The sequence below is a fragment of the Cyrtonyx montezumae genome, unplaced genomic scaffold, assembly GCF_038088225.1.
Source record: "Cyrtonyx montezumae isolate F1298 unplaced genomic scaffold, pur_monq_1.0 scaffold_13, whole genome shotgun sequence".
NCBI classification, from domain to species: Eukaryota; Metazoa; Chordata; class Aves; order Galliformes; family Odontophoridae; genus Cyrtonyx; species Cyrtonyx montezumae.
This window is the reverse complement of record NW_027071859.1, coordinates 23,226,675-23,251,659: the sequence shown is the minus strand read 5'-3', so window position 1 is coordinate 23,251,659 and position 24,985 is coordinate 23,226,675. Positions and strand designations below refer to the sequence as shown.

General features: G+C 37.6%; 1 protein-coding gene across 10 annotated transcripts in view; it reads left to right on the top strand.

The window, feature by feature from the left end:
- DST (dystonin) overlaps positions 1–24,985 on the top strand; it is a 295,256-nt gene that overhangs the window by 179,493 nt on the left and 90,778 nt on the right. For 6 of the 10 annotated variants that reach the window (XM_065730839.1, XM_065730849.1, XM_065730850.1 and 3 more), the window contains 16 exons: positions 933–1,068; positions 2,122–7,686; positions 7,884–8,030; positions 8,199–8,414; positions 8,611–8,757; positions 9,782–10,015; positions 11,861–12,013; positions 13,645–13,878; positions 14,143–14,424; positions 16,049–16,594; positions 17,973–18,149; positions 20,675–20,798; positions 22,125–22,333; positions 22,598–22,915; positions 23,048–23,214; positions 24,270–24,426. In XM_065730839.1, the coding sequence (XP_065586911.1) occupies positions 933–1,068; positions 2,122–7,686; positions 7,884–8,030; positions 8,199–8,414; positions 8,611–8,757; positions 9,782–10,015; positions 11,861–12,013; positions 13,645–13,878; positions 14,143–14,424; positions 16,049–16,594; positions 17,973–18,149; positions 20,675–20,798; positions 22,125–22,333; positions 22,598–22,915; positions 23,048–23,214; positions 24,270–24,426 (8,812 nt within the window). The remainder of the gene's footprint in view (positions 1–932; positions 1,069–2,121; positions 7,687–7,883; positions 8,031–8,198; positions 8,415–8,610; positions 8,758–9,781; positions 10,016–11,860; positions 12,014–13,644; positions 13,879–14,142; positions 14,425–16,048; positions 16,595–17,972; positions 18,150–20,674; positions 20,799–22,124; positions 22,334–22,597; positions 22,916–23,047; positions 23,215–24,269; positions 24,427–24,985) is intronic. The other 4 variants (XM_065730844.1, XM_065730843.1, XM_065730842.1 and 1 more) reach the window with 1 other exon arrangement.

Here is a 24,985-nt window from a genome sequence, read left to right as displayed (position 1 = left end):
TTAACAGAATCAGTACATACTGTTTGCTTTTGAAGAAAAACTTTTCACATGCTGTAGTTCTAATTATACTTTGTGTACATATATTTCAGATGGTTTTTTTTGTTGTTGTTGTTCTGTTTTTAAATAAAATTTTGTCATCTGTTCTGGTTCAAAGTTGATTAAATTTTATTTATTTCAGGAATATGATTAGGCTTATGTACCTCTGGTCAGCCTAAAGGATGTTAGATCATAATTGTCCTTTGAAGTCAAAATAATTAACAAATAAGAAGTAAATCAGGATTTCAGCTTTATATCTCAAAAAATTTCATTTTCACCTAAAATTAAGTCATTTGAGACAGTCAATTTAGCAGGGTCTGTTACAGAACAAGGAGAAATGATTTCAAACTAGAAGAGGGGAGATTTTGAAAACTTAAAAAAGCATTTTACAGTAAGAGTGATGAGGTATTGGAACAGGTTGCCCAGATATGTGGTGGATACCCAGTCCCTGGAGGCATTCTGGGTCAGGCTCTTCCTCTTGAGCAGTAGGGTGCTACGCATGGGTACCTTCCATGTTCATTGCAGGGTAGTTGGACTATGTGACCTTTAAAGGTACCTTCCAACTCAAACAATTCTGTGATTCGATGATATCAATACACTAGCAAATTGCTGAGGTACTTCATGACTACTTGCTAAATGTGTTACCTGTCTCCACTGGTAAAAAGTAGGCTAAGTAGGCTAAGGAACATGCAAATGATAAAGCCTTTTCTATAATTCAGAGTAAATTGACGATTAATTTAACCTCTTTTTCCTGAGTAGCTATAAACACTTTGTAGCTTATAGTAAACCTATATTATTTCAGACTACTTTTGTCAATGTCTTACTCCCTTTATTTATTAAAGCTAAACAATTTTTTCAAAAGACTTCCTTCTCCATTTTTTTTTCTTTTTTAATAGAATGACAGCTGAAGAGAGAGGTGAAATGGAAAAACAAGTCAAATCACTCCAGGAGAGCTACAGTTTGTTGTCCAATGAAGCTATGAAGCAGCTGCAGGAAGCGCAGTATTTGGATGATGAGAAGATGGAAGAAAAGGTAGCAAGATGGAACCTGAGATTTCAGGGTCTTTTGAGTTTTCCTGCATGGTTTTGAAACCATATGTGATGAGTAAAAAATGAAGCTGCAATTAACAGTGTGTAAAGGATTTTAAGGTTTAACAAATTGAAAATTTTGTGTATTTGTTACAAAATACTGCGTGCTACCTTACCTGTGCATATGAATACTCTACTCATCAGGTTTTTTTTTGTGAAGAGTCTTGATAGTGTGTGCCTTGCATGAAGAAAGATAAACATTCACCTCTTAACTCTCTCATGAAAGCCATTCTTTGACTGCTGTAGAAGTCTGTGTTTGTGCTGTAGAAGGGACACGATAAAATAATGTCTCCCACATATCCTTCAAAAGCGTCCTTTGAAGAAATATACTTTCAATTTTTCTTAAAATTTCTCTGGATATAAAAATGGGAGTGCATAATGTTAGTGACTCTGAGACACCATATCCATTTGTTAATGGATCTCAATCTTAAATACGGATTTCTGAAAAAACGTTGCACATGAATTTTCTCGTTTAGAGGTAGTGTCTGTTTAATTGTTTTAAATATTGTTGCCAGACTGACTTCATGCTTTCCATGCAAACTAAAAGCATTATTTGGTGCTAGAATATCTGATTCCATAATGTTGGAAGTTCTGTATGCTGTAAACATGAATAGCATGGTTATTTTGAGTCACGTACTGTTTCTGAAGTTCTAACATTTCACAGACATTTAGAGCATGAAAATTTGCATTTCAGGTAATATGTTCTATTTGCTCACTCTGCAATCATCTCTTCTATTGTCTTTCACTAACCCTATTTATCTATGCAAAGCATAGGTTTTCAATTCACAGATGCATGTTGATTTTAAATCTTTTATCACATCGTGTGCTGCTCAATGACTGACATAAGATCACTTGTGCGTTTGAGCTGCTAACATTCACAGCATTCTTCCAGTCCTGGTAAGTACAAGTTCTTATGCTTATCATGCATTCAAAAGCAAAAAAAAAATTAAAATTAGTCTAAAAATAGTGATACCTGTTCTTTTATATTTCTTTTTAGGTGAATAAAGTCATTGCTGGTGTCATTGACCAAACAACTGGAGAAGTTCATTCCGTTTTTCAGTCTATTCTAAAAGGTTTTATTGATTATGACACTGGAATTAGGTTGCTTGAGAATCAGCTGATCCTTACTGGAATAATTTCTCCAGAATTAGGAATATGTTATGATTTAGAAGAAGCTAAAGCTTGTGCCCTAATTGATGAGCAGACTCACTTGCAGTTGCAGGAATTAAATAGTGCAAAGAAGCTTATTTCAGAGTCAACATTGTCAGATCTTCCAGTTGTATCAGCTTTAGAACAAGGTCTAATTTCAGAACCTTTGGCTATTAAAATCCTTGAGAATCAGCTTTCAAGTGGGCATTTGATTTTGCCATCTACTGGAGAGCACCTGACTTTGCAGAATGCTTTCCAGAGAAACCTGATTTCTCCAACATTATATGCAAAGCTTCTGGAAAGACAAGACACTTGCAAAGATCTCATAGACCCTAACTGTGCTGAAAAGATTTCCCTTGAACAGATGCTTCATAGAGGCACGATACATGAGGAAACAGGGTTAAGACTCCTACCAGTGAAACCACAAGAAAAAGGTAGAATTACACTCAGATGTGGAAGGAAAATAACTATATTGAGGGCGGCCCACGAAGGACTCATTGACAGGGAAACAATGTTTAGGCTGCTGGGAGCTCAGATAATATCTGGAGGTATAATTGACCCCGAGTCAGGGAAGCGAATGACTGTGGAAGAGGCTATGAGTCAAGGGATTATAGGTCAGGATGCTGCTTGTGGGATCCTCACACATCAGGTTCAGACTGGTGGAATCCTTTGTCCAAATTCAGGGCAACGCTTGACTGTTGATGAAGCCATACAATGCAATTTAATATCATCTACCAGTGCACTGCTGGTGTTAGAAGCACAGAGAGGCTTTGTTGGACTAATATGGCCTGACACAGGTGAAATATTCCCCATATCAACATCTTTGCACCAAGAAATGATAACAAATGAGCTGGCATTCAAAATACTCAGTGATAGGCAGAAAATAGCTGCACTTTACATTCCAGAAACTTGCGAAGTGCTCAGTCTAGACAGGGCTGCACAATCAGGGTTAATAGACATCAATACTGTATCTGTTCTGAACAGTGTGACTTTACCAGATAGAATGCCCAGTGTAGAAGAATTGGAATCCTCTTGTAAAAATGCTGCAAAATGGTTATCAGCATATGAACTCCTGCCATCTTTATTTCATGACTGTGAAAAGGGACATGAAGATTCTGGCACAGAAGACCCTGTATGTCGTAATTCAGACCAAGCTAAGAAATTATTCATATCTTATCTGATGGTAAATAGTTATATGGATGCAAACACTGGAGGAAGACTTCTGTTATATGATGGTCAATTGCAAGAAGCCATCAATATGTTTCTGGAAGGGGATAGTTCCGCGTGCAGTACCGATGTGTCAGAAACAGATTTCAGCAACAAATATGTAAGTCTGAAAGGAATTAATCTAAAGTCAGTTGGCAATGTCCACTTTAGTAATATTACAAGCAAAATTCAAGGTGATCCTTCAGGTGCTGAAGATACTTTTGATGACAAGAAGTTAATTCGGCATGAAGATTTGGGGAATTATGCATGTTCACAGAGAAAAGATATATGTAGACCAGATGTTTGCAGTGACAGTGGTACTGAGCAATCACAATTTACACTGGAGATGCTGTTAAATAAACGTGCAGATCATATAAATGTAGAAAGTGACGCTCAAAATTTCAGGATCAGAAATGCACTCGAGAGTCTTCTGGAGGATTCTGAGTGGACACCATTAGAGGTTTATAAGCATAATGATCAAAAAGTTAATTCAGGAAACATTGAAGGAATTCTTCCAAATGACACAAATCCAAATCTTATGTCAGATGCAGAGAAAGAAGAGATTGTTATGACAGATAATCTGGTTAAGGAAAAAAATGGTAAAACTTTATACAATTCCTTGAGTGTGAATGACTCGTCAGATAATGAAATCTGGAGAGACCTGGAAAAGACCTGTACAAAATATGAACCTCGTATACTGCAAGCTGACAGTTATAGAATGGCACTGAATAACATTGAGAAAGATGACGTTCAGGGAAGTTTTTGTTCATCCTTCAGTGCCGATACTGAATACAGACTTCCAGAAGAATCAGATAGTCAGTGTGGTGACGCGCAGTTTGAAGGTAATGGATATAGTGAGCAACCTCTGTTGAACTACGGTGATGTATATAACAAGTCATCTCTAGCAAGCTGTCCAGATAGACATGGCAGGCAATCTTTGGATGGTTGTACTGATTTCCAGAGTAAGCTATGTCTAGAAGACAGTAGGGAAATAAAATGGAGGCCTTTGTTGGAAAGCAGTACTATCACACATGATGGACCACCTGAAGAGGTCAGTAACAGCACAGCACAAAGCCTATCAGTAGAAGAAAGCAGTCTTGTGTTTGACAGATTGTTACTTGGGGACAGTAGTTCTGACTCATCACTAGAAGGGAGTGATAGCATCCCACAATTTGAAAGTAGGTGCTTGCTGCATGAACGTGGTGAGGCAGACTCAGAAGAGGACAGCTCACAGTTTGATGATGATGACGATGCCTACGAAACTCCTCAGGTTGATGATGATGACAGTGATGTTTATGGTACTCCACAATTTGATGACAGTGATTCCTATGACAGCCGTCAAGATGATGATGATTTTGGTACCTTACTAGCGGGGGATGATGATACACCAGAGCCTAATGTTCCATTAGGTTTTCTAGAGGAGAGAGGTGGTCTGATAGCTCTGAGAGAAGAGAGTGGCTCTTATCAAGAACTTCCAACTAATGCTGGAGAGAATGTCCATTACTCTAGAGATACAAATCAGACAGCTCTAACTGAGAGTGTTAACATAGCTTCTGCAAGAGTTGAAACTTCGGAAAGAGACCCTGAAGAGGAAAGGGAAAGAACAAAGGACTTTGAAGATGAACAACAACTACCAATTACTGTGGGCAGTGAAGAAAGAAGGGAGGGGTGCTCTACTTCTTTACTGAAGAGGCATGAAACAAAAATACAGCGAGACAGAAATGAAGGAGATGAAATGAAGGCAGAAAGTGACTGCTATGAGTATGAATCAGAAGGAACACAGGAGGAGGAAGATTATGATTATGACTATCTGGATTATGATAGTTATGATGACTCTGATAGTGAGTCTGACAGTGAAGAAGAAATGGATACTTTTTACTCACATAATCAGTGTAAAAACAAAGATGACCAGATGTCAATTTCTGTGGGAGACATAGAAAATAGTGAGGAAAATAATCTGAATATTGATGACTATTGCTGTTCTTTAGGCCACAAGACAGGGGATAGTTTGCAATTCCAGTCTAACCACAGAAATGGAGAACTATCTTTGGGAAAATGTGAAACTGCATCAGATACCTATGAGGAAGGATGCACTGATCTTACATGTACAAACAAGGAAGAAAGGGAACGAAAAACAGAAGATGACTATGGAACTTTTATCAAAAGTGAAAACATGTCAGAAGATGCTACTAAGCATATTCAGTCTGAAAATACCTTTGACACCAAAGGGATATCCTGTAAGAGTGAAGAAAATAATAAAACACACTTTCTTGACAACATTGTTCCATCTGACATTAGTGCAACACCCTTCTTAATTACAAAGCAAGCTGCTGCTGCTGATGAAAATGCTCAGACAGATTTGCCTCACAGGATGAATGAAAGCTGTAGTACCATGCCAATGTTACATTTAAATCATGGGCATAGACAAAAAGAAGTGGTATTTGCAGAGGAAACAACATTAGATGATATGACCAGTTTTGAACAACTAGAGGCAAGTTCATCCCAAAAAGACAGTAAATTCCTCACAGATATGCATTATGTGAGTGATGACGTTAGTTCACTTTGTGACCAGGTACATCCAGTTACTGATAAGAAGCATAGTCAAATAAGAAGAGATTTTGAAACTCTGGCAGAAAATAGAGTAAACATTATAAAGGAATGTGGTGTCATAGAGCTAAATAAAAGTCCCATTCATATGGAAAGTCTTGGGGAAATATTTGATGCATCAACAATGAAAGCTGATACAGAAATTGTTTCAAATAATGAAAAAGTAAATATTGGTCAAACTTGTCCTGACATTGGAAGTGGTGAATCAGCTGAATTTAAGAGAGATTTTAATACCGTATCTTCTCTGAAACAATGTGCAACAAGCTTAAAAGGAGAAAACAATTCAGAACTGGATAAAACTGTATCCTGTTGCCTTAAGGACATAGAACAAGTGAAAAATGGTATACAGAATGAAAAAGAATTTCTACTCAATAGGGAAGAAGTACATTCAAGTGAATTTAACACTTATACCTTCCCCACAACTGTTTCAGTGAAGCCAAAGGAAATTGGCATGACTGAAGAGACATTTGTCTGTCCAAGTGCTGACACTGTTCTTGAAGACGTTTCAGAAAATAAGAACAGCAATGATAATGAATTTACCCTCATGAAAACAGATGCTTTAGGAAGCACTGAGGATGCAAAAGACTCAGGGGATGAGATTGAAGCACTACCATCTGGGAGTCATACACATACCACTGATCTTTCTTCTGCAATTTTGAGCAGCATAGAGGCTGACTGGAATAATGTTGCCCAGAAAGAATCCGAAGCACTGAAAAACACAGAGGGGGAAAAATTCATGGTCAGTGAGACTTCTTCCTTTGAAAATGGTTTCAAAAAACAGTTATGTATGGAATCATTACAAAAGGAAATGGGACATTCCAAGGATTTTAAAGTGAAGAAAGGATTTTCACAGTCACCAGAAATGCCTGACACTGTAATGGAAGACTTACAGAATATGTTACAAAGGAAATTAAAATTGGGACATACTTACTGCAAGCAGGAAGGTGAACCACTAAGTTACTCTGATACCAAGATTCTAATGCAAAATTTACTCAGAATGGTTGGAAGCACCCAGCTTGGAAGCAGCATGTCCAGTGAGTCACAACTCAAGCAAATAAGCAATACTGTTAGAGCGACATTAATGGATACCACCCCATGCACAGACACAAAGGGCGGTGATGCACTTTCATTGCTTTGGCCTGATTGCAGAAGTCCTGATCTTCTGCGTGATATTCTGAAGCAGGAATTCTGTAACCAAAAGATGAATGATCCAGATAAAATGAAGAGTGAAATAGAAGAAGACGTGAAAACTCCTACTGCAAATCTTATGAATTCTGAACTTATGAAAATTTGTAAAATGTCATCTGGCGCAGAAAGTACAAGGAAATTAGAGGAGCTGATAAGTAGTTTGCTTATGAGCTCACAGGACATCACCACAGCACATGAAGGTAAAGGCAGAGTAGATGGGCTCTGTGCTCTTTTCTCAGCAGAACAATCAGAGTTTGGATCAGAAATTCCTAAAGAGAAAACATCAGCAGATAACACAGCTGATACTTGGAAAAGTGACCAAGAGCATGAGAAGACAGACAGCCTTTCCAGAGGCCTTACTGGGACTGCTTACGCAGCAGAAGCACTCCTGGATGACAACTCCACTGGCATGGTAAGTAACAACAGCTGGTATGTGCCCTGAGTCAAAGGAATTACACGAATCCTTCCAACTGCTGGAGACAATAACCAAGCTGGATAAATAATTTCAAAAATAAATAATTTAAAACATATTATAATTAAAAGAAGAAATTTCATTGCCTATTTTCAAGTCTGAGTTTCAATAACCTTATTGTTACAACCCATTTTCAGGTTGATGGAGAGCAGGAATGTTTAAAGTTGAGAGAGAAAATGCAAGAACATTTGGCAGTGCTTCAGGAGGTGAAAAGAAACCTAGAAAACCAGAAACCTATTAGTAGCAACCTGGAAATACTGAAAGAACAATTAGAGCAACTAGAGGTCAGTAAAGTATTCTTCCTGCTTTTTCTCACTGATGAGAGCTAGGAGAAGACCTGAGATGGGGTGAGGGGTAAAAAGAGAGAATTCAAATTTAATTAAAGTAAATCAGATAGAATGTTTTTCTTGCTTATTAGCTTAATGCATTTTGAATATATATTCTCTTTATAGTCGTTTGAATCAGGATTGGCTACCTTTGCAATTATCCTAAAAAAGGACATGAAGTTGACAGAAGAGTTCTTAAAGTTTCATCACAAAGATATTCCTGAGGAGAAGCTTAAAGAGCTAAAGATAAGCTATGACTATTTGCAGGAAGCATTTCTGATGGTCTGTGATACATCTTCAAAACGGGCAAAACAAATAGTCTGTTCTGTTGACTCAGAAATGGTATGTTATCGTCAGTGTACATTTGTGTGTTTTGTCTCGCTTTTCTTAAAGTAATCTGGCTAAGAAGTTAGAAGTTTGTTTGTTTATCTTTTTAAATCTGAATATAAAGTACGTGCATGATTTCGTTTAGTGTGATAGAAAATGTGGCAGGACGCCAGGGGCATAAATAAATGAATATACAACTTCCCTTTCCTAGTCTAAGCTTGCAGAAATGCACAAGCAACTTCTAAGCAAACTCCAGACATTTTCAGACTGGCTCTCAGAGCACAACAAAATCATGAATGACTTCAGAGTGAATACTGATGACATAGAAGATATGAAGCAAAGTTTAAACCTACTCAAAGTAAGTATTCTTTTTGGCAGATGTTGGTGCTTCTGGCAACTGTTACTGAGTATTATGAACTATTAGAAGCTATTATTTGTCTCGTTAACCTGAAAGTCAAATACTTGATGATCCATTATGTTTTGTTGATCATCTTTTTCTCCTTAGAAATTTTGGAGAGTTTGGCTTACTGAGAAAACTATCAGTTCTGTTTACATTTGTTGTAATAAACTCATCCTTCTTGGTAATCTAGTTTATGTTACAGATATTTCAGTTGTTAATATTAAATCTTTTAAAACACCTCTATTCATAAGGTCCATGTTCTTTACTGAAGTTTCATTAGTTTTAATTAACCTTAATTAACATGTGAGAAGATGGGGAAAGATTTAAATAAAAAAAAAAAGCCCTCTTAATTACCCACTTGAGGTGAAGTGAGCTATGAAAAACAACCAGATGAATTTTTAGCAATGTTTCATACACCTCTGTCTGTGTGAATGTTAAAAATAACATAATTTTACTGTGCTTTAATAGCATTCTAGTTTGTGTTGTATTGCTACAGGGGCTGCAAGGAGTGCAGCTGTGGGTGTAATTTGATACACTGCTGGAAATAGAGCTTTCCATTGTGGAGTTGAGAATGATAACACATTCAAGTAAATATTTTAACATTTCTAGGTTTTCAGTCCCCAAGCCTAGAAAACTTAAACCAAATCTGCCATTTCAGTCAGTGCATACTCACCATGAATTCTTCACTGTAGAAGATCAGCCCACTCTCAGACATCCATGAGAAGGCCAAAAAAAAAAAGAGTTGTTTTCAAATCATCTTCTTATTACCTGCATATGGAGTGTGCAACAGGCAAGCCATACACAAATTCAAATCCATTAATGGAATGTGCCGGAATGATTCTGACATGGATTTGGTTTACTGTGGCTAAAGTGTCTCTCAAAAGCATTTTGGAACAGAGGCAAAGTGCCAGAAGTAGTGACTGTGTTTTGTATTTGTGCTGTTTCTCCTCCTTGCTATTCATTTCCTTGTCTTTACTTACAGAACACTGCTGCAGAGGTTGGTCATACAAAAATGCAGCTGGAGTCCACTGCGTTTGATGTTCAGTTCTTCATTTCTGAGCACGCCCAGGATCTTTCTCCTTATCAGAGCAAGCAGCTTCTGAGGCTCTTAAACACCATTCAGAAATCTTTTCAGGAAGTACAGGAAACTGTAACATCTCAAGTGGAGAGTTTAGAGACTCAGTTACAGGCAGCGCAAGAGCTGGGTGATCGGAAGGTTTGACTTTCTGTGTAAATGTGTGCTGAGTGTTTTTGTCTATGGGTGAGGAATTTTAATACCAGCATGCAGTAGTAAGTGTATTCCTACCTTCTTAGTTTCACTTCAGATACGTTCATACTTCTACAACGACTACACTGATCTGGTGTGGCCCCACCTTGAGCACTAGATTCAAATTTGGGTGCCACAAAGTAAGAAGGACATAGAGCAGTTAGAGAGCATCCTAAGAAGGGTTACAAAGATAGTTAAGGGTCTGGAGGAGAAGATACATGAGGAGCGCTGAGGTTCCTTGGTGGGCTCAGCCCAGAGCAGAGGAGCTGAGGGGAGACCTGATGGTGGCTGCAGCTCTCACAGGGAGCAGAAGGACAGCGCTGAGCTCTGCTCTGTGTGACAGCGACAGGGCCCGAGGGAACGGCATGGAGCTGTGTCAGGGGAGGGGCAGCTGGGGGTCAGGGACAGGGTCTGCACCAGAGGACAGTGGGCATGGGACGGGCTGCACAGGGCAGTGGGCATGGTCCCGAGCTGTCAAAGTTCAGAGAGTGTTTGGACAGTGCTCTCAGACATTGGGTGTGAATTTTAGGGTTGTCCTGTGTAGTCAGGAGCTGGACTTGATGAACCTTGTGAGTCCCTTCCAATGGAATATTCCAAGATCCTATAAAATCTCAAGAACTGTCATTTTTCTCTTTCATTTGTACAATCACAGTTCACAGAAAATATATGTTAGGTTACGGACAGGTACAGTTTCAGGCATTAGGATATGTTCTTTTACATACTGTCCAAATAGAGTAATGAACTCAAGTTCTTTTCTGGCTGCAGCTATATTAATCAACAAGTTTACTATCCCACCGCTGCTTGTCACTTCTATCCTGCTGAGGGTTTTCTTTTCCTCTGATTTGCCATGTCATCTGCTTGTGTGATCATTTTCTAGGTATTTATAGTCAAGTATTTGTTTAAATCTCTTCCACCATAGCTAGTTTTGTCTGAAACAGGTTAGAGGGATAGAAATATGAGTAAATCAGATTTCTGACTGTAGGGGTGGATATTGGAAAAGCCATGAGTCAGGTTGGTACAATTACAGCGCTTGAGCTGGCATAGCTGCAGCTGGGAAACATAGCTACCTTTGTTTTGGTAGTCAAAGAAGGGTAAGATGCTGCTGTGTGAATGCATCTCTTTCTCTATTATAGAAGCACTATGAAGCCTCAGAGTTACCACCTTATCCCCCAGCTTGTGCATAATGAAAGGTGTTTCAACATTCTGAGTGGCTTTGAGTTATTGCACCATTTGAAGAACATTTGTTTCCACTGTACTTTGTCAAAGAAATACAAAATTGAGTAGAGCAGAGATGTAGATACTTTTCTAGGATGTGGTAACAGTAATGTTCTTGCATGTCTTGTTCTTTTCTACTGCTTAAGAAGTCAGCATTTTCTATTCAGGTAACATATGCATATCAAAAAGAGCTAACTCACAATCACAACTAACCTCTGTTTTGATGTCCTTTTTGCAGAATTAATAGTGTTTACCTCAGGTTTCAAGTGGTTAAAGAGACTGGATTTTCACTCCTGTCGTTTGGAGATTTCATCTTTCACATATGTGCATGGCCAGACTTCTCTTGGGCAATTCCATCAGACATGGTCTCTTTTACTTACAACATATTTGAGGTTTATCCATGACTTCTATATGTTCATCTTGCTATTTGTACCACTGCTATCATGTTTACAGCATACTTTCAAAAGAATTGCTTTGCAGTATTGATGTTCAAAGGTTAATTGCTGTTTGAGTGTCTATTAGTTCATATGTCGGGAAAATTTTTGTTTTATTGTTCAAATGTATTTGCTTCTAATGTAGGACGTAGCTGAACGGCAGCAAGAATGCAAAGAGAAACTGCAGGAAATATGTGATATACTTACACAGACCGAAAATCGTCTCATCGGACAGCAAGAGTCTCTTGTTATTGCAGACAGCAAGGCTGAGCTAGAACAATACCAGACCAAACAGGAGGTGTGTGCAATTCTAGTTATGTAAATGAAAGAAGGCTGAGTGCAGAATAGGCTCTTTTGGTGTATAACAAGACTATCTTGTAGAGGGGAATAGAAGAGATTTATTTAACCTAACAAAGGTAAAGTCTTGATTGTGCACCTTTAAACTATTGCCCGTGAATATGCTCCAGTATGTACGAGTGGGAGGTAAGAAACTTGGAAACTAGAAGACAATAGAATAGGGTGTATGTACTAGGTATTTCAAGAAGCACTCGTGGCAGGTATGACACCTGTTATATGAATCTTTAGCTTAAGATTCTTTCTCTCAAATGTGATAAAATTACATGCTAAAATAATGTAGCCAGCTTTTTAACTAGTATCATGGAGTGTTTACACCCACGTACAGTACTTTGAGGAATTTTCTTGCAAGGCTTTGGTTACAGTTCTGTTTTTAATAGCAGTGCTTTCAGTCTCCTTGGTGTCTTTATGCAACAGAGTCCTTTTCTTTGGTTGTTTTCCTATAAAGACCTTGGCTTTTAGCAATATCTTGTTATCTATAAGCTTTTCCTCTGACCTGACTGACACTCTGATTTTGATAGCTGTAAGACAGAAGGGCTCGACACTTTTTATCATCCTCCTTCTCCTAGTACTGGTTTTCAGTAATAGGACAGCTCCTCTAAGTAAGATAAGTAAAGACTGAAATTTTCTGATTCATATTGCCTTGCTTTATTTATCTTCAAAGTAGCATACCTAGTTTGTATAAGTTCTCTTTATAGTCTGTGGAAAAAACATAGACACCCCGGGGCATTTGTTAACATTGCTTAACTGTCTGAAGAAATTAGAGCCTGAATGGGTGTATTCTTTGGAGAGAAGAAATAATACAGCATACTTTTCTTTTTCTTAAACAAATATCAATATTACGATTGGGGAACAAAGTGGCGAGGCCAAACTCTTTTCAGCAGTGTGTGGAGACAGGACAAGGGGAAATGGACAGAAACTGCAGCTCAGGAGGTTCTGCACGAATGTGAGCAAGAACTTCTTTGTGGTGAGGGTGACGGAGCAGTGGCACAGCTGCACAGGGGGGTGGTGGGGTCTCCTTCTCTGGAGATATTCAAGACCCGCCTGGACGCCTACCTGTGCAACCTGGGCTAGGGAGCTGCTTTGGCAGGGGGTTGGACTCGATGATCTCTTGAGGTACCTTCCAACCCCTATGATTCTGTGATTCTGTGATTGCCAAGCAGACAATAGTCTGAATAGTCTGCCTATTCAGACTTCTGAATAAGCAATCAGAGTTCCAAATTGCAAATTTTTTTCTTCCTGCCTGTCTTCTTCCTTGCAGTGGCCCTTGCCCGTCCTTTCTCCCCCCCCCCTCCCTCCTTCCCTCCCCCCCTCCCTCCCTCCCTCCCCTTCCCCGCTGTGCTTGAAAGAGACAGGGACAGAATGAGCTGCAGCAACACTGTCAGATGTTGGATTTAATATTTCCTGATATTCCTATCAGCTGTTCAGTAATACAGCATTTATTCTCTCAGCTCTTCAGTAATACAGCATTTATTAAAAAAGAGCAGTGAAATGCTTGCTGTCAGAACAGAGGAAGTTGTAAGAAGGTTAATCAGAAAGATGTGGGTTCACCTTTGGATTCTTTTTTCTCAAAAGGAGATACAGAAAGATATGAGAACAAGTGCCCAGACATTGGCAGAGATTGTGAAAAATACTGAAAACTTCTTAAAAGAAAATGGAGGAAAGTTGTCACAAGAGGACAAGACTGTTCTTGAACAGAAATTGAATGAAGCAAAGACAAAGTGTTTGCTCCTTAGCCAAAAGGCGGAAGAATCTAAAAAAGAACTGGATAAAGCTATGACAACAGCAATTAAGCAGGAAACAGAAAAGGTTATTCATAATTTTATTCAAACTTTTTATGTGTTTTAGGGGATTTGTCTTTCAATTTGTTATTGATACAATGAGGAGAAAGAAAGTATTTCCTTTGGATGACTAATAAACTGTTTGCTGTTTTATTTTTTATGAAATAAATAGCAACACGCATGCCAGTCAACACATTTTTATTGTTAACGTATTTTAAGTAGTCTGTTTGCATAAGATATTATGTGGTGCTTAAAGAAGATTTCTGACTGAAACTGCATAATTTCACTGTAGGTTGCAGCCATAGAACAGCTGGAAGAAAGTAAAAATACAATAGAAAATCTCTTGGATTGGTTATCAAATGTGGATAAAGAAGCAGAGCATGGCAGGAAGTTTAAGCAGGCAATAGAACAGAATGGAACACACTTTGAAGAGGGAGATGTGAAGGCTCTGGAAGGAGAGGAGGATGATGTCAATGGTAATCTGCTGGAAATTCAGCAAGGCATTGAAACTCAGGTGGATGGACTAGTAAAAAGCACAGAAGATAATCTGAACCAGCAGTATCAGAAAGTCAAGGTATGGTTACTGGGTTTATTCTGCTGTTACTTGCTAAATGAATTGTCACTTGCTAAGTGAAGTCATCATTCAACAAGAGTTTATTCAGTCACATCCTTTCTTTGTTAGAACTTGGAATGGGAGATAGGTTAGTGATACAGTGATAGGATTTTCAATAGACAGAATGTATATAGGTTTGTCAGTTCTTCAGTGTAACCATGATTTTCTACTGCAAAATAAGAAAAAGTATGTTTTCCAAGGCAAAATTTTCAAATACTGATAGTGATCTTTGTAATGGCCAAATATAATCCCTTGCTTGTTAATACTCATTTCCAACAGCTGCAGTTTGCTGAAATTCTACTGTTTACTCCTTACCCTTTTATCACACTGGTAAACACTATTTAAAGGGCTCAGAAGGATGAATTACATAAAACTGCAGTGCAGCATTTTAAAAACAGATTTTCCAGATAAGTTAATTGAAGGCACCTAGAATAATAAAGCTCATTTTATGGCCTTTATTGATTTACAGTTGAGCAACCAAGAACTTTTGTACATGGTTTAATGGATGTGTAGATGAAACTGATACTGCTAATTACAGATAGCAATGTGAACTTCCTTTCTTATTTCTTCTTTTTTTTTTAGTATTATATAATTTTTTTTGTTTTCAGAATGATTTTACATTCACTGTTTATTTCTTTCTTTCTTTATTTATTTTTACAGTTCTCTTCTATGCCCAGTGCCTTCTGGGTATTTATCCTAGATAGGTATAGAAGTGCATTGTAGCAGTCCATTTTACGTAACTATTTTACATAGGAATTGAGAACCTTCAAGATAGAAGATTTTTTGGAATAATCAATTTGTAATATTATATTTAGCATAGTCATAGTTCCTACGTTATGCTATTTTTTGATGATATTGGAACAATTTACATATGCAGAATGTTTCTTGACTTTTAATTTCAAAAGACTGTGTTTTATGACCAGGTATATTTCATACGAATCATTGCTCTTGGAATTGAAAAATAAAGCTTTGGATAAGAATGTTCACTCAGAATATAACAAGGAAATACTTGTGCTCTTTTTAGTGTACAGTGCTTTCATTCCTTTTGGTCTGTTTAGTTGAAATGGTAGCTACAGTATATTTTGCGTGAAGTGGAACAGTTCTGATTTAGAAACTTGCCTGCCTTTGGATACTTTATTTAATGAATTCTATTTTGAGACAGAGAACCAGAAAAGTTTTGATTTCATTAAGCCTAAGTACTAAACCTATTAAACCATTATTCTAAGCATTAAACAATAAACAAATAAAGTACTGGATATGTATCCTAGTATTTCCTAGTTCCAGTGACAGCTCAGTACTGCATTTAGTCATGGACTGTGTATTTGGCTAAAAGTACCACTAGATGTTTCTTTAAATTTTGAAGCTGCAGAGAAATACAGCAATCAGGAGGAAGCTTAAGCTTAAATTACTAAAAAAATGATTAAAAATAAATAACAGGAAAATTAGAAGAGCTTTTTGTCACTTTGATGGGCTTCTTTTTACTCCTCATTTCTAAGCAGAATTCAGCAGAGATTTCAAGACAGTTCTTATGTAATGAACAGAGTTGAGAAAGGGCTGGTCGTATTTTTTGAATTGTTTCTTCCAGGCTCAACACGAGAAAATTATTTCACAGCAACAAGCTGTCATAATAGCAACTCAGTCTGCTCAGGCACTCCTCGAGAAGCAGGGACACTACCTTTCTCCTGAAGAAAAAGAGAAGATGCAGAGGAACATGAAAGAGCTGAAGGCTCAGTATGAGGCTGCATTAGCTGAATCAGAACGGAAAATGAAGATGACTCATTCTCTGAGGGAAGAACTTGAGAAATTTGATACAGACTATAGTGAATTTGAAACATGGCTGCAGCAAGCAGAACAAGAACTTGACAACTTGGAGGCTGGCGCTTCTGACTTCAGTGGTATTATGGTCAAATTGAAAAGGCAAAAGAGTTTTTCTGAAGATGTTATATCTCACAAGGGTGATTTACGGTATATTACAATTTCTGGGCAAAGAGTTTTGGATGCTGCAAGGTCATGTTGCAAAAGAGATGGTGTCAAGGTTGACAAAGATGGTATTGATACTTCGGCTACCTACGCCGAAGTGCAAAATAAACTGGATAGCGCTTCAGATCGTTTCAAATCTCTCTATACTAAGGTAAGTTTAATTTACACAGAATAGGAAAGACCACTATGAGTTTGGCAGCTTGTTTAAGGAGAGGTTAATTAATGAAACAAACTACTGTGGGAGGTTTTAAATTCTTTATTTCTTTACAAAGAGTAACTCTGTTATTAACAAGATTCCTCTGGAAAAGTGTATCCACAAGAGGATTTTTCAGAAGATCTGCTTTAGTTTAGTGCCAGCCTATCTAAGCTCTGAATGGTTGAAGTTTTCCACCTTATTTTTAGTTTCAGTGTGAATGTAAAGATATAATTGTGAAAATGTTTAAGAACTTACTGTTATCCATGTAAAAATCCCATCCTAAGAACCTTGTGATCTCACTCCAGTTAACTTGCAAAATTCTACCCTTTGCATATATACATTTAGCACAGACATTAAAGAGATGCCTTAAATATTTGATGCTTAAATATCTGATAAATATGCAGAGCAAAATCAAGATGAGGTAGCTTTCTCTTAGTAAATCAAGAACTTGACTTTGAAAGTGAAATCTTTCAAGTTTTGTGAAATCTTCTGAGTTGTAGATTGTTTGTACAAATATATTTTATATATATAATGCATATATCTATATATATATATGCACACATAAGTTTATGTTTGCTCGCTGAATCTGGTCAGTTCTTCGTTAATCGCTTCTGTAACTGAGTACGTTATATATATGCCCACCAGGTGGTGCTCAAGTACCAAATGGAAATGTTAAAAACAAAGTATCTTAGGTTCAAAATCGAAGTATTTAAATTAACTTTATAATTATTATTTAAAATAGCTGTTTATAAATATTAAGAATTGATTTGGATAGATTTTTTAATGAGAAAAGACTGAAAATAGGTCCTCTGGCTTTTTTATGTGAAGATTCGCTGTGTATATCTTGGGTGCATGCTAACATACAGGACTAATAGGAGGAGCCATATCATTTTAGATTTACAAGGCAGATGACATATTATGGAAACAAAAATCTGCTCTCTATATTTTAATGAACATACACCTACCTTCTGATATTAGGAAAATTTCTGCCTTTTTCTGACTATAGTTTTGGTGTCATAATGCTGATAAACAGTCTTTAATTTGGAGGATCCAGAAGGTTTCCTGAAGCTTTTCCTATTCTACTACAATAGGTTAGAGTACAAGTCATTGGTGAATCAATCCAAAATCACTCTTGAGAAGCACTAACTAGGAAGAACTGTCTGGCCTGTCCATCTGCCTTACCTTAGTTCAGAAATCAATTAGTCACTGGGATAACAGCAGGAAAAAATCATGCAGTATTTCAGGAGCTGTGAATATGATTTTGAGATTGTGATGAAATGGAACACACAGATTAATGCCTGAATATTTCTCTGTTTGTTTTCTACTCTTTTAGTGTAGCATCCTTGGAAATAACCTTAAAGACCTGGCAGACAAATACCAGCATTATGAAGATGCTTCATCTGGACTTCTGTCAGGTCTTCAGGCCTCTGAAGTAGCTGTGAACAAACAACTATCTGAGCCAATTGCAGTGGATCCCAAAAATCTCCAAAGACAACTAGAAGAAACCAAGGTGAAAAGCCTTAAAAAGCAGAAGCACTTCTGTCCTAAAAGGAACTGCTTTCTGCCAGCAAAACTGGATTGTCTAATATAATCCAAGTGGCTGCAGGCCAAATTCTTGTCTTGCAAGTCTGCATGCAACTTTTATAGTTCTCAAGTTCAACTGTCTAAAGTGTTACCTGAAAAGAGCTAGAGTGAAAATAAAATTGGGGGACCAAGATACCATTAGCAGGGAACTAATCAGTGATTTAGCAATTCCACTTTGCTGTCAGGATAGAGCTTGTGACCGAGTTCCTGATGAAGAAGGCTATTTATTGTCTGTGACTCTTTCTTTTTTTCTATTCATGTTTTTGTTTTATGTCATTATCCCAGTGAGGGATCATACTAGATCAGCAGTGAGCAGTCTGTCTGTTTGCCTTTTCCAGTTGTATTCAGTACTCCGTGTCCCATCAAGAGTGGATATAACAAAACAGTATTGTTTTTTGTTCTTGTTTTTCTCCTCTGAGAGAGTAACTCACAACTTTAATCCTGGTATAGGCAACACGGGATGGTGATGGAGCTCATGAAATTAAAACACTAGTTAGACACTGTGGGTTTAGAGGATTCCTTAGGAGCCAAAGTATGAGGTGGCTTGTGTAAAGTTACATACAATCTATCATTTTTAGACTGGCTCATATGTTTTCATAAACGCAATCTATTATCTATACCATAATTAAAATGCAAATTCCTTTTTCATTTCTCAGCAAACAAGGCTATTGTTCAGACACTTCATCACTGTTTTACTTGTGCTACGTGGAGAGTCTGTACAGGTCTGGTATGTTTGCCAATGACAAACAATAGCCAGTGTCTTTTGGAAGGTGGATGCTTTCACCATTTTGCTTAGAATAATCTGAAAAGCAGTACATGGACTACATGGAATCTTTCAAATCTGTCCCTGGCATTGCCCAGCTCTTTGATATATGGCACATCACAGGAGAAAAATAAATCATAGCGATCATGTAAGACTTAAGAAAATTAGTTGTTCTTTCATAAATGAAAGTGTAGATTTTGGACTTTTAACACTGAAACAATTGAGGTACATTTGTGGTACCAAGCACTAGAGAAGTAGAAATAATACCAACTACAATTTAAAGCTCTATTTAAACTTTTGTTCCTAATGCCAGAATGAATTATATAGTGTATAATGCCAATTTTCATGCAAGAAATACAAAAGGTATGAGTACTGGGTTTCTTTTATGAAATGCCTTCATGGATTACTTGCCACACAAAAGAGCGCTCAATGAACATAAGCAGGGAAGAAGGGAGAGGATACAAAGTGTCAGAAGATTCAAAGGAAGAGAAAAAAAAAGCAGACTGAAGAAAGAGTGAATTAATGACAGCACAAGAGTATTTCTGCAGAAGTCAGGTGTTGCAAGTTAAAGCTGTCCCTTCTAGCCAGCACATGCAGCTGATAATCCAGCTACACACAGGCCTTGCTGGTATGGTGGAGTCTAATCTTTTTATGGGGATTAACTGTTCTTCAGAATAATCTTCAGTGCCTCTGGCATAAGCTTGCTTGCTTTGCATCAGCGCACAAGGTTTTCTGGCATGTCTTGTTGTTTTGTTGGTATTTATTTGCTTTACAAGTACAGTATATTTCTGTAGTGTAAGGAAAATTCTTCTTCTTTATCTGAACTTTATTCTGTGAGTGGGGTAGCAAGTAATATTATGGCATAGTGTTTTGCTATGTATATGGATGCTGAATGAACTAATATGGCTATTTTGTCCTGGCATGGCAGATGGGGTTGGACTGTATGTTTGTAGTGATAGCATGCATCAGAAAAAAAATGAGAGGTCCCTTCATTTTGGACTTCTACAACATTCAGGTGGTTCAAGACAAAGATTTATCACATGAACTAGCACAGAGTCCTGAAATACTTTAGAGACTCTTCACACTAAAGGACTTTTATACACTGAAGAGAGAAAGCCACTTTCTGAAGTTGATTTATTCTCTCTCTGTTGACTTTGAACCAAGTCTCTAAGTCAGGTAGTCTCTAAACCTGTGTTCTTTGGTTAGAGGGAGCAAGTTCGTTAGAATTCAGTGTGTTTTGCTCCAAGAGGCTTTAAAACTGTGAAGATGAAGCTTTGTTTTAACATATTGATGTTGATGCTATAGTGTTAGCCTGGTCCTTTGCCAGTACAACTGATGCTGGGTGTGTCATTACTACTGCTGTCTGCATGATTTTTCCCCTATTTGTCTGACACCGAGTTGAAAAATGTTAGTGCAGTGTTTTAGAAAAACAATTAAAGATGCATTTTGAAGTTACATACAAAAAAATAATTTGAGTATTGTGAAACAGAAGATAAAAGCAATAGTAAATAAACTAAAACAAGGTCAAGAAGACCAACATTAATATTTTCACTATGGAGAAGTCACACACTGAGTTGAGTTAGTTTATTCCCAGAATTAACTTTAGGCTGCATGGGGTATCTCAAGCCCTGCATGTGTAACTTTTAGCTATACTGAACAGCATAGTTAACAATTATTGAATTTTACAGGTTCTTCAGAGACAAGTCTCTAACCACCAAATTGCTGTAGAAAAACTGAAAAAAGCTGCTGAAGTCCTTTTGGATTCCAGGGGGGAGTTGGCATCAGATAAAGAGGAGATTCATAAAACACTGGGTAAAATGCTTATTTTTCTTGATACTTATTTTTATCACTTATGACTACACACAGGTACTAAAATACAGTTTCCACATTTGTGTCACCTCCTAAGTCCATGTTTTGATGAATTACAAGCTGTTGCAACACAGTAACTTCACTGTTTCTCTGTCTCCTATACTTCATCATTTGCTTTTCACTTAAAATGCATCTTATTTATTTATTTATTTATTTGGGTTTGTGCTTAATTGCCAAGTTAAAGATGACCAAGTCAAACACTTAGTGTTTTGTTGAGGAACACGAGTGCTCCATTGGGAAGGGGTATATTCAGGTTCAAGGAAAATGACTGCAACTATATGTTTCCAAACAATTATTTGAAGTTTGCTCAGCCAAACTTCCTTCTGATTTCAAGTATCTTTATGCGATGGGTTGACCTGGGCTGGTTGCAGGATGTTCCATACAGTCACTTTGTCACATTACCTCCACAACAGGACAGGGGAGATTTTGATAAGAGCTCATAGGCGAGATAGAGATGGAGATCACTTACCAATTACTGCCATGGGCAAAATAGACATAACTTGGGGAAAATTACATTTATTGTTAACAAGATAATAGGTTATGATATTGAAAAACAAATTCAAAAGTTAAAGCACCTTCCTGCCACCTGTCTTCTTCCCTGGCTCAGTTTCACTCCTTCCTTCCCAATTCTGCCACCCCCTCACCAAGCAGGATAGGGGAATAAGAAACAGAGGTCAGCTGGTAACTGTTCCACTCTGTTGGTCCGTTATCCTTCCAGGTTTCCCCTGCTCCAGCCTGGAGCCTCTCCACAGGCCACAGTCTTTCAGGGTGGGCCTGCTCCAGTGTGGGATGTCCATAGGTCTCAGTTTCTTCAGGAAATATCTACCTGATATTGCTTCAGGTCCCCCATGGGTTGCTGTATGTATAGACTCCATGATGGTGGACCATTTAGGAAAACCTGTTTAGCTCTAGCAGTAATGTAAGAGACATAGCTGTAGAGTAGCTATCTTACCTGCTATTTTATTTATTGGGAACAGTCAGCAGCTGTCATAAGCTGGAGCTACATGGTGTCATGGCCAAACTGTGACGCATGGGAACTAGCTTGGAGCACAGCTGTAAGCTGCTCTTTCATTTCACTTGTGCAATGAGCTTCTTGACTATATTTGATTCTGGTCTTTCCTTGTGCATTTTTACTGAATATAGCTGGTGGCTTCACTTGCTTCTGATACAGGTAACTTTTGACTCATGTTCACCTGGTGAGAAGTAATAAAGTGAGTTAAAAGTTTAGTGTGGTTAACAGAAACATTTGAAATATTTTCTCCTTGTCAGATGATGTTGTGGAGAGATATGACAATTTATCCAAGTCTGTGAATGAAAGAAATGAGAAGCTCCAAATAATGTTGACACGATCCCTAAGTGTACAGGATGGTTTGGATGAAATGTTGGATTGGATGGAAGGCGTTGAAAAGAGCCTTGAAGAACAAGATCAAGTGCCTTTGAATTCTGCTGCTATTCAAGATATCATTAGTAAAAGCATTGTAAGTAGCATACTCTGAAATAAATTTTTGTATTATGATTTCAAGAAATAATGAAAATATTACGTTGTCATCCTTAATGGGTTCAAAATACTTTTAGTAAAGGAGACTATTGCATTACCTGAAACTGTGCATAAAGATATTTGTAGCTGAAATAGATCTGTGCTGTTGGTCCAGCTGGACAGATTTGTTGCTTCATATGATAGGCCATATCCAGTCTTAAAATTTAACTATAAGCAATACACAGTAGTTTTTTACTTGTTTCAGATGCTAGAACAAGACATTGCAGGTCGACAAAGCAGTATAAACACTATGAATGAGAAAGTGAAGAAGTTCATGGAAACAGCAGATCCATCCACTGCATCCTCTCTGCAAGCTAAAATGAGTGAACTTGCAGGACGTTTTTCTGCAGCAAGCAAGAAGCATAAAGAAAAACTTATGAAAATGGAGGAGCTGAAGACTAAAGTGGAGTTATTTGAAGGTCTGTCAGAAAAACTCCAGTCATTCTTAGATGAGAAAAACCAGGCTCTCAGTGAGACTGAGGCACCAAGAAAGGATGTTAGCGAAGTGTCTCAGTACATGCAGGTACTGTACCGTTCCATTCATATACAGCATGCATTTCTGTCTAGTCTTGCTTAAGTGACAGAACAATAAATGAGGCATAAATGAACAATGGATTGCATAATCTAACATGGAGAATACATTTGTGTATTGCAGGAGGCTAGTGTAGAATTAACAAAACACAAGAAAGACCTGGAAGTTTTGCAGAACCTTCTTGAAGAACTGTCTTTCCACGCACTTCCTGGGGACAAAGCGCTGGTACTAGAAAAAGTCAATGCTTTGTCAAAAAAATTCAGAGAGGTAGAGGAGACTGTAAAGGAAAAGTAAGTCAAACAATTATTAAAATGTTTCCATCTTTTAGGCTAATAATACAGTTGCTATTATGACTGCTATCTTTTTGCATGTAATCTCAAGAGATTTCAGTTAACTGCAGTGAAGATTTTTCGCTATAAAAAAAGAAGATTCAATTTGGTCATACTTCTGTAGCTACTCTATTTGGCTCAGGGGCTCTAAATTACAGACAAGTAACTCTAAATGTGCATATCCTGTAAGTACTAAGGAAACTTCTCTACTTTTCTTCTTCTCTGATAGAATAAAAATTGTTATTTGTGGAAATTAATTTAATATATTGTTTAGAATCAGTTTGCAAAGGAAAACTGATGAAATTACTGTAGCTCCCAATTACTTGTGGAGCAAAATTGGATTTTCCACATTCTGATCATATTTGTAAAATTATTCTTTTTGTTAGCCTACAAAATTTCAGGTTCTGTCAAAACTGTAATCTCCAAACCAGATTTGTGTCTAAGCTGGGTAGATTTTTCTTTCAGATCACATAGGATGCAAATTGAAGTATTAAAAGTTCATTCAAGTATGACATGAAAATTCCTTTCCTAATCATGCATAGTTGATCACAGTGACAACTAGCTCTAGTCATCATCTTTAGACACCAGAGTGGAAAGTGTGTATGCAGAAGTTGTTACGTTGGTCCAGAGTTATGATAGTACTTGGAGATCCAGTGAGGGCAATTCTCAGATGTTTAGTTACTTGACCAAGGAATCAAAATGCTGTTTGTTAGCAACACAAACTGTGTCATCAGTTTCCTTCCTAAATGAAAGTTTTTACTCACTCATAACTGCCACCAGTATTTTTTTTCTCAATGCTTGTTTTGCTTTTATCACTTGAACATTCACCTTTGCATTTATTTTGCTACTTGCTCTTGTGAGCCAGTTCCTTGAGTCACGGTTGATCTGATGGTATTTGAAATAGGATTATGAATATGGGAATAGCAGTACCAGATTGATGATATCTGTTGAATTAGATATCAGCAGGAACACTGACATTCAGTGCTCAATTTCTTTTGTTGTCTTTGACTGTCTAGAGAAGAAGATGTATCATCTTGTCAGAAAGAAATTGATACTTTTGAGCTCCTTGTAGAATCTTTAAAGAAATGGATAAAAGAGACGACAGAACGAATACCTGCTGCACAACCCTCTCTGAATACAGAAGAGTTAAAGAAGCCTTTGGAAGATATGTTGGTAAGCTACTGTGATAGGACAAGAAAAATACAGTGAAGGGAAAGGGGGCATCTGTTAGTAACATAAAAGAGCAGACATAATGTGTAAACAGTCCCAGTAATTAGACTTGCAGTCTGCATTTACATTACCATTTCCTTTGCATGTTTGGGTATACTTGTGGTGGTCTAACTTTACCCAGCTGCTCTCTCATTCCCTCTCCTCAGCAGGACAGGGGGAGAAAATATGATGGACCACAGGCCAAGATAAGAATGAGAATTCACTCACCATTTGCCATCATGGGCAAAAAAAACTTGACTTGCGAAAGATTAATTGATTGCCAATTAAAAACAGTGTAGGATGGTGAGACAGAAGAACAAAATTAAAACAGTATCCCTACATACAACCCCTTTCTTCCTAAGCTCAGCTTCACTCTTTTACTTATTACTTTTTCTCTCTTCCCTGCCCCAAGTAGCACAGCAGGAATGGAGAAAGGGTGTTGTTCGTAACTCTTTGTCACTCCTTCTTCCTCCAGCCCTTCTCGTGCTCTACAGTGGAGTCCAATTCCCAAGAGTTTCAGTAC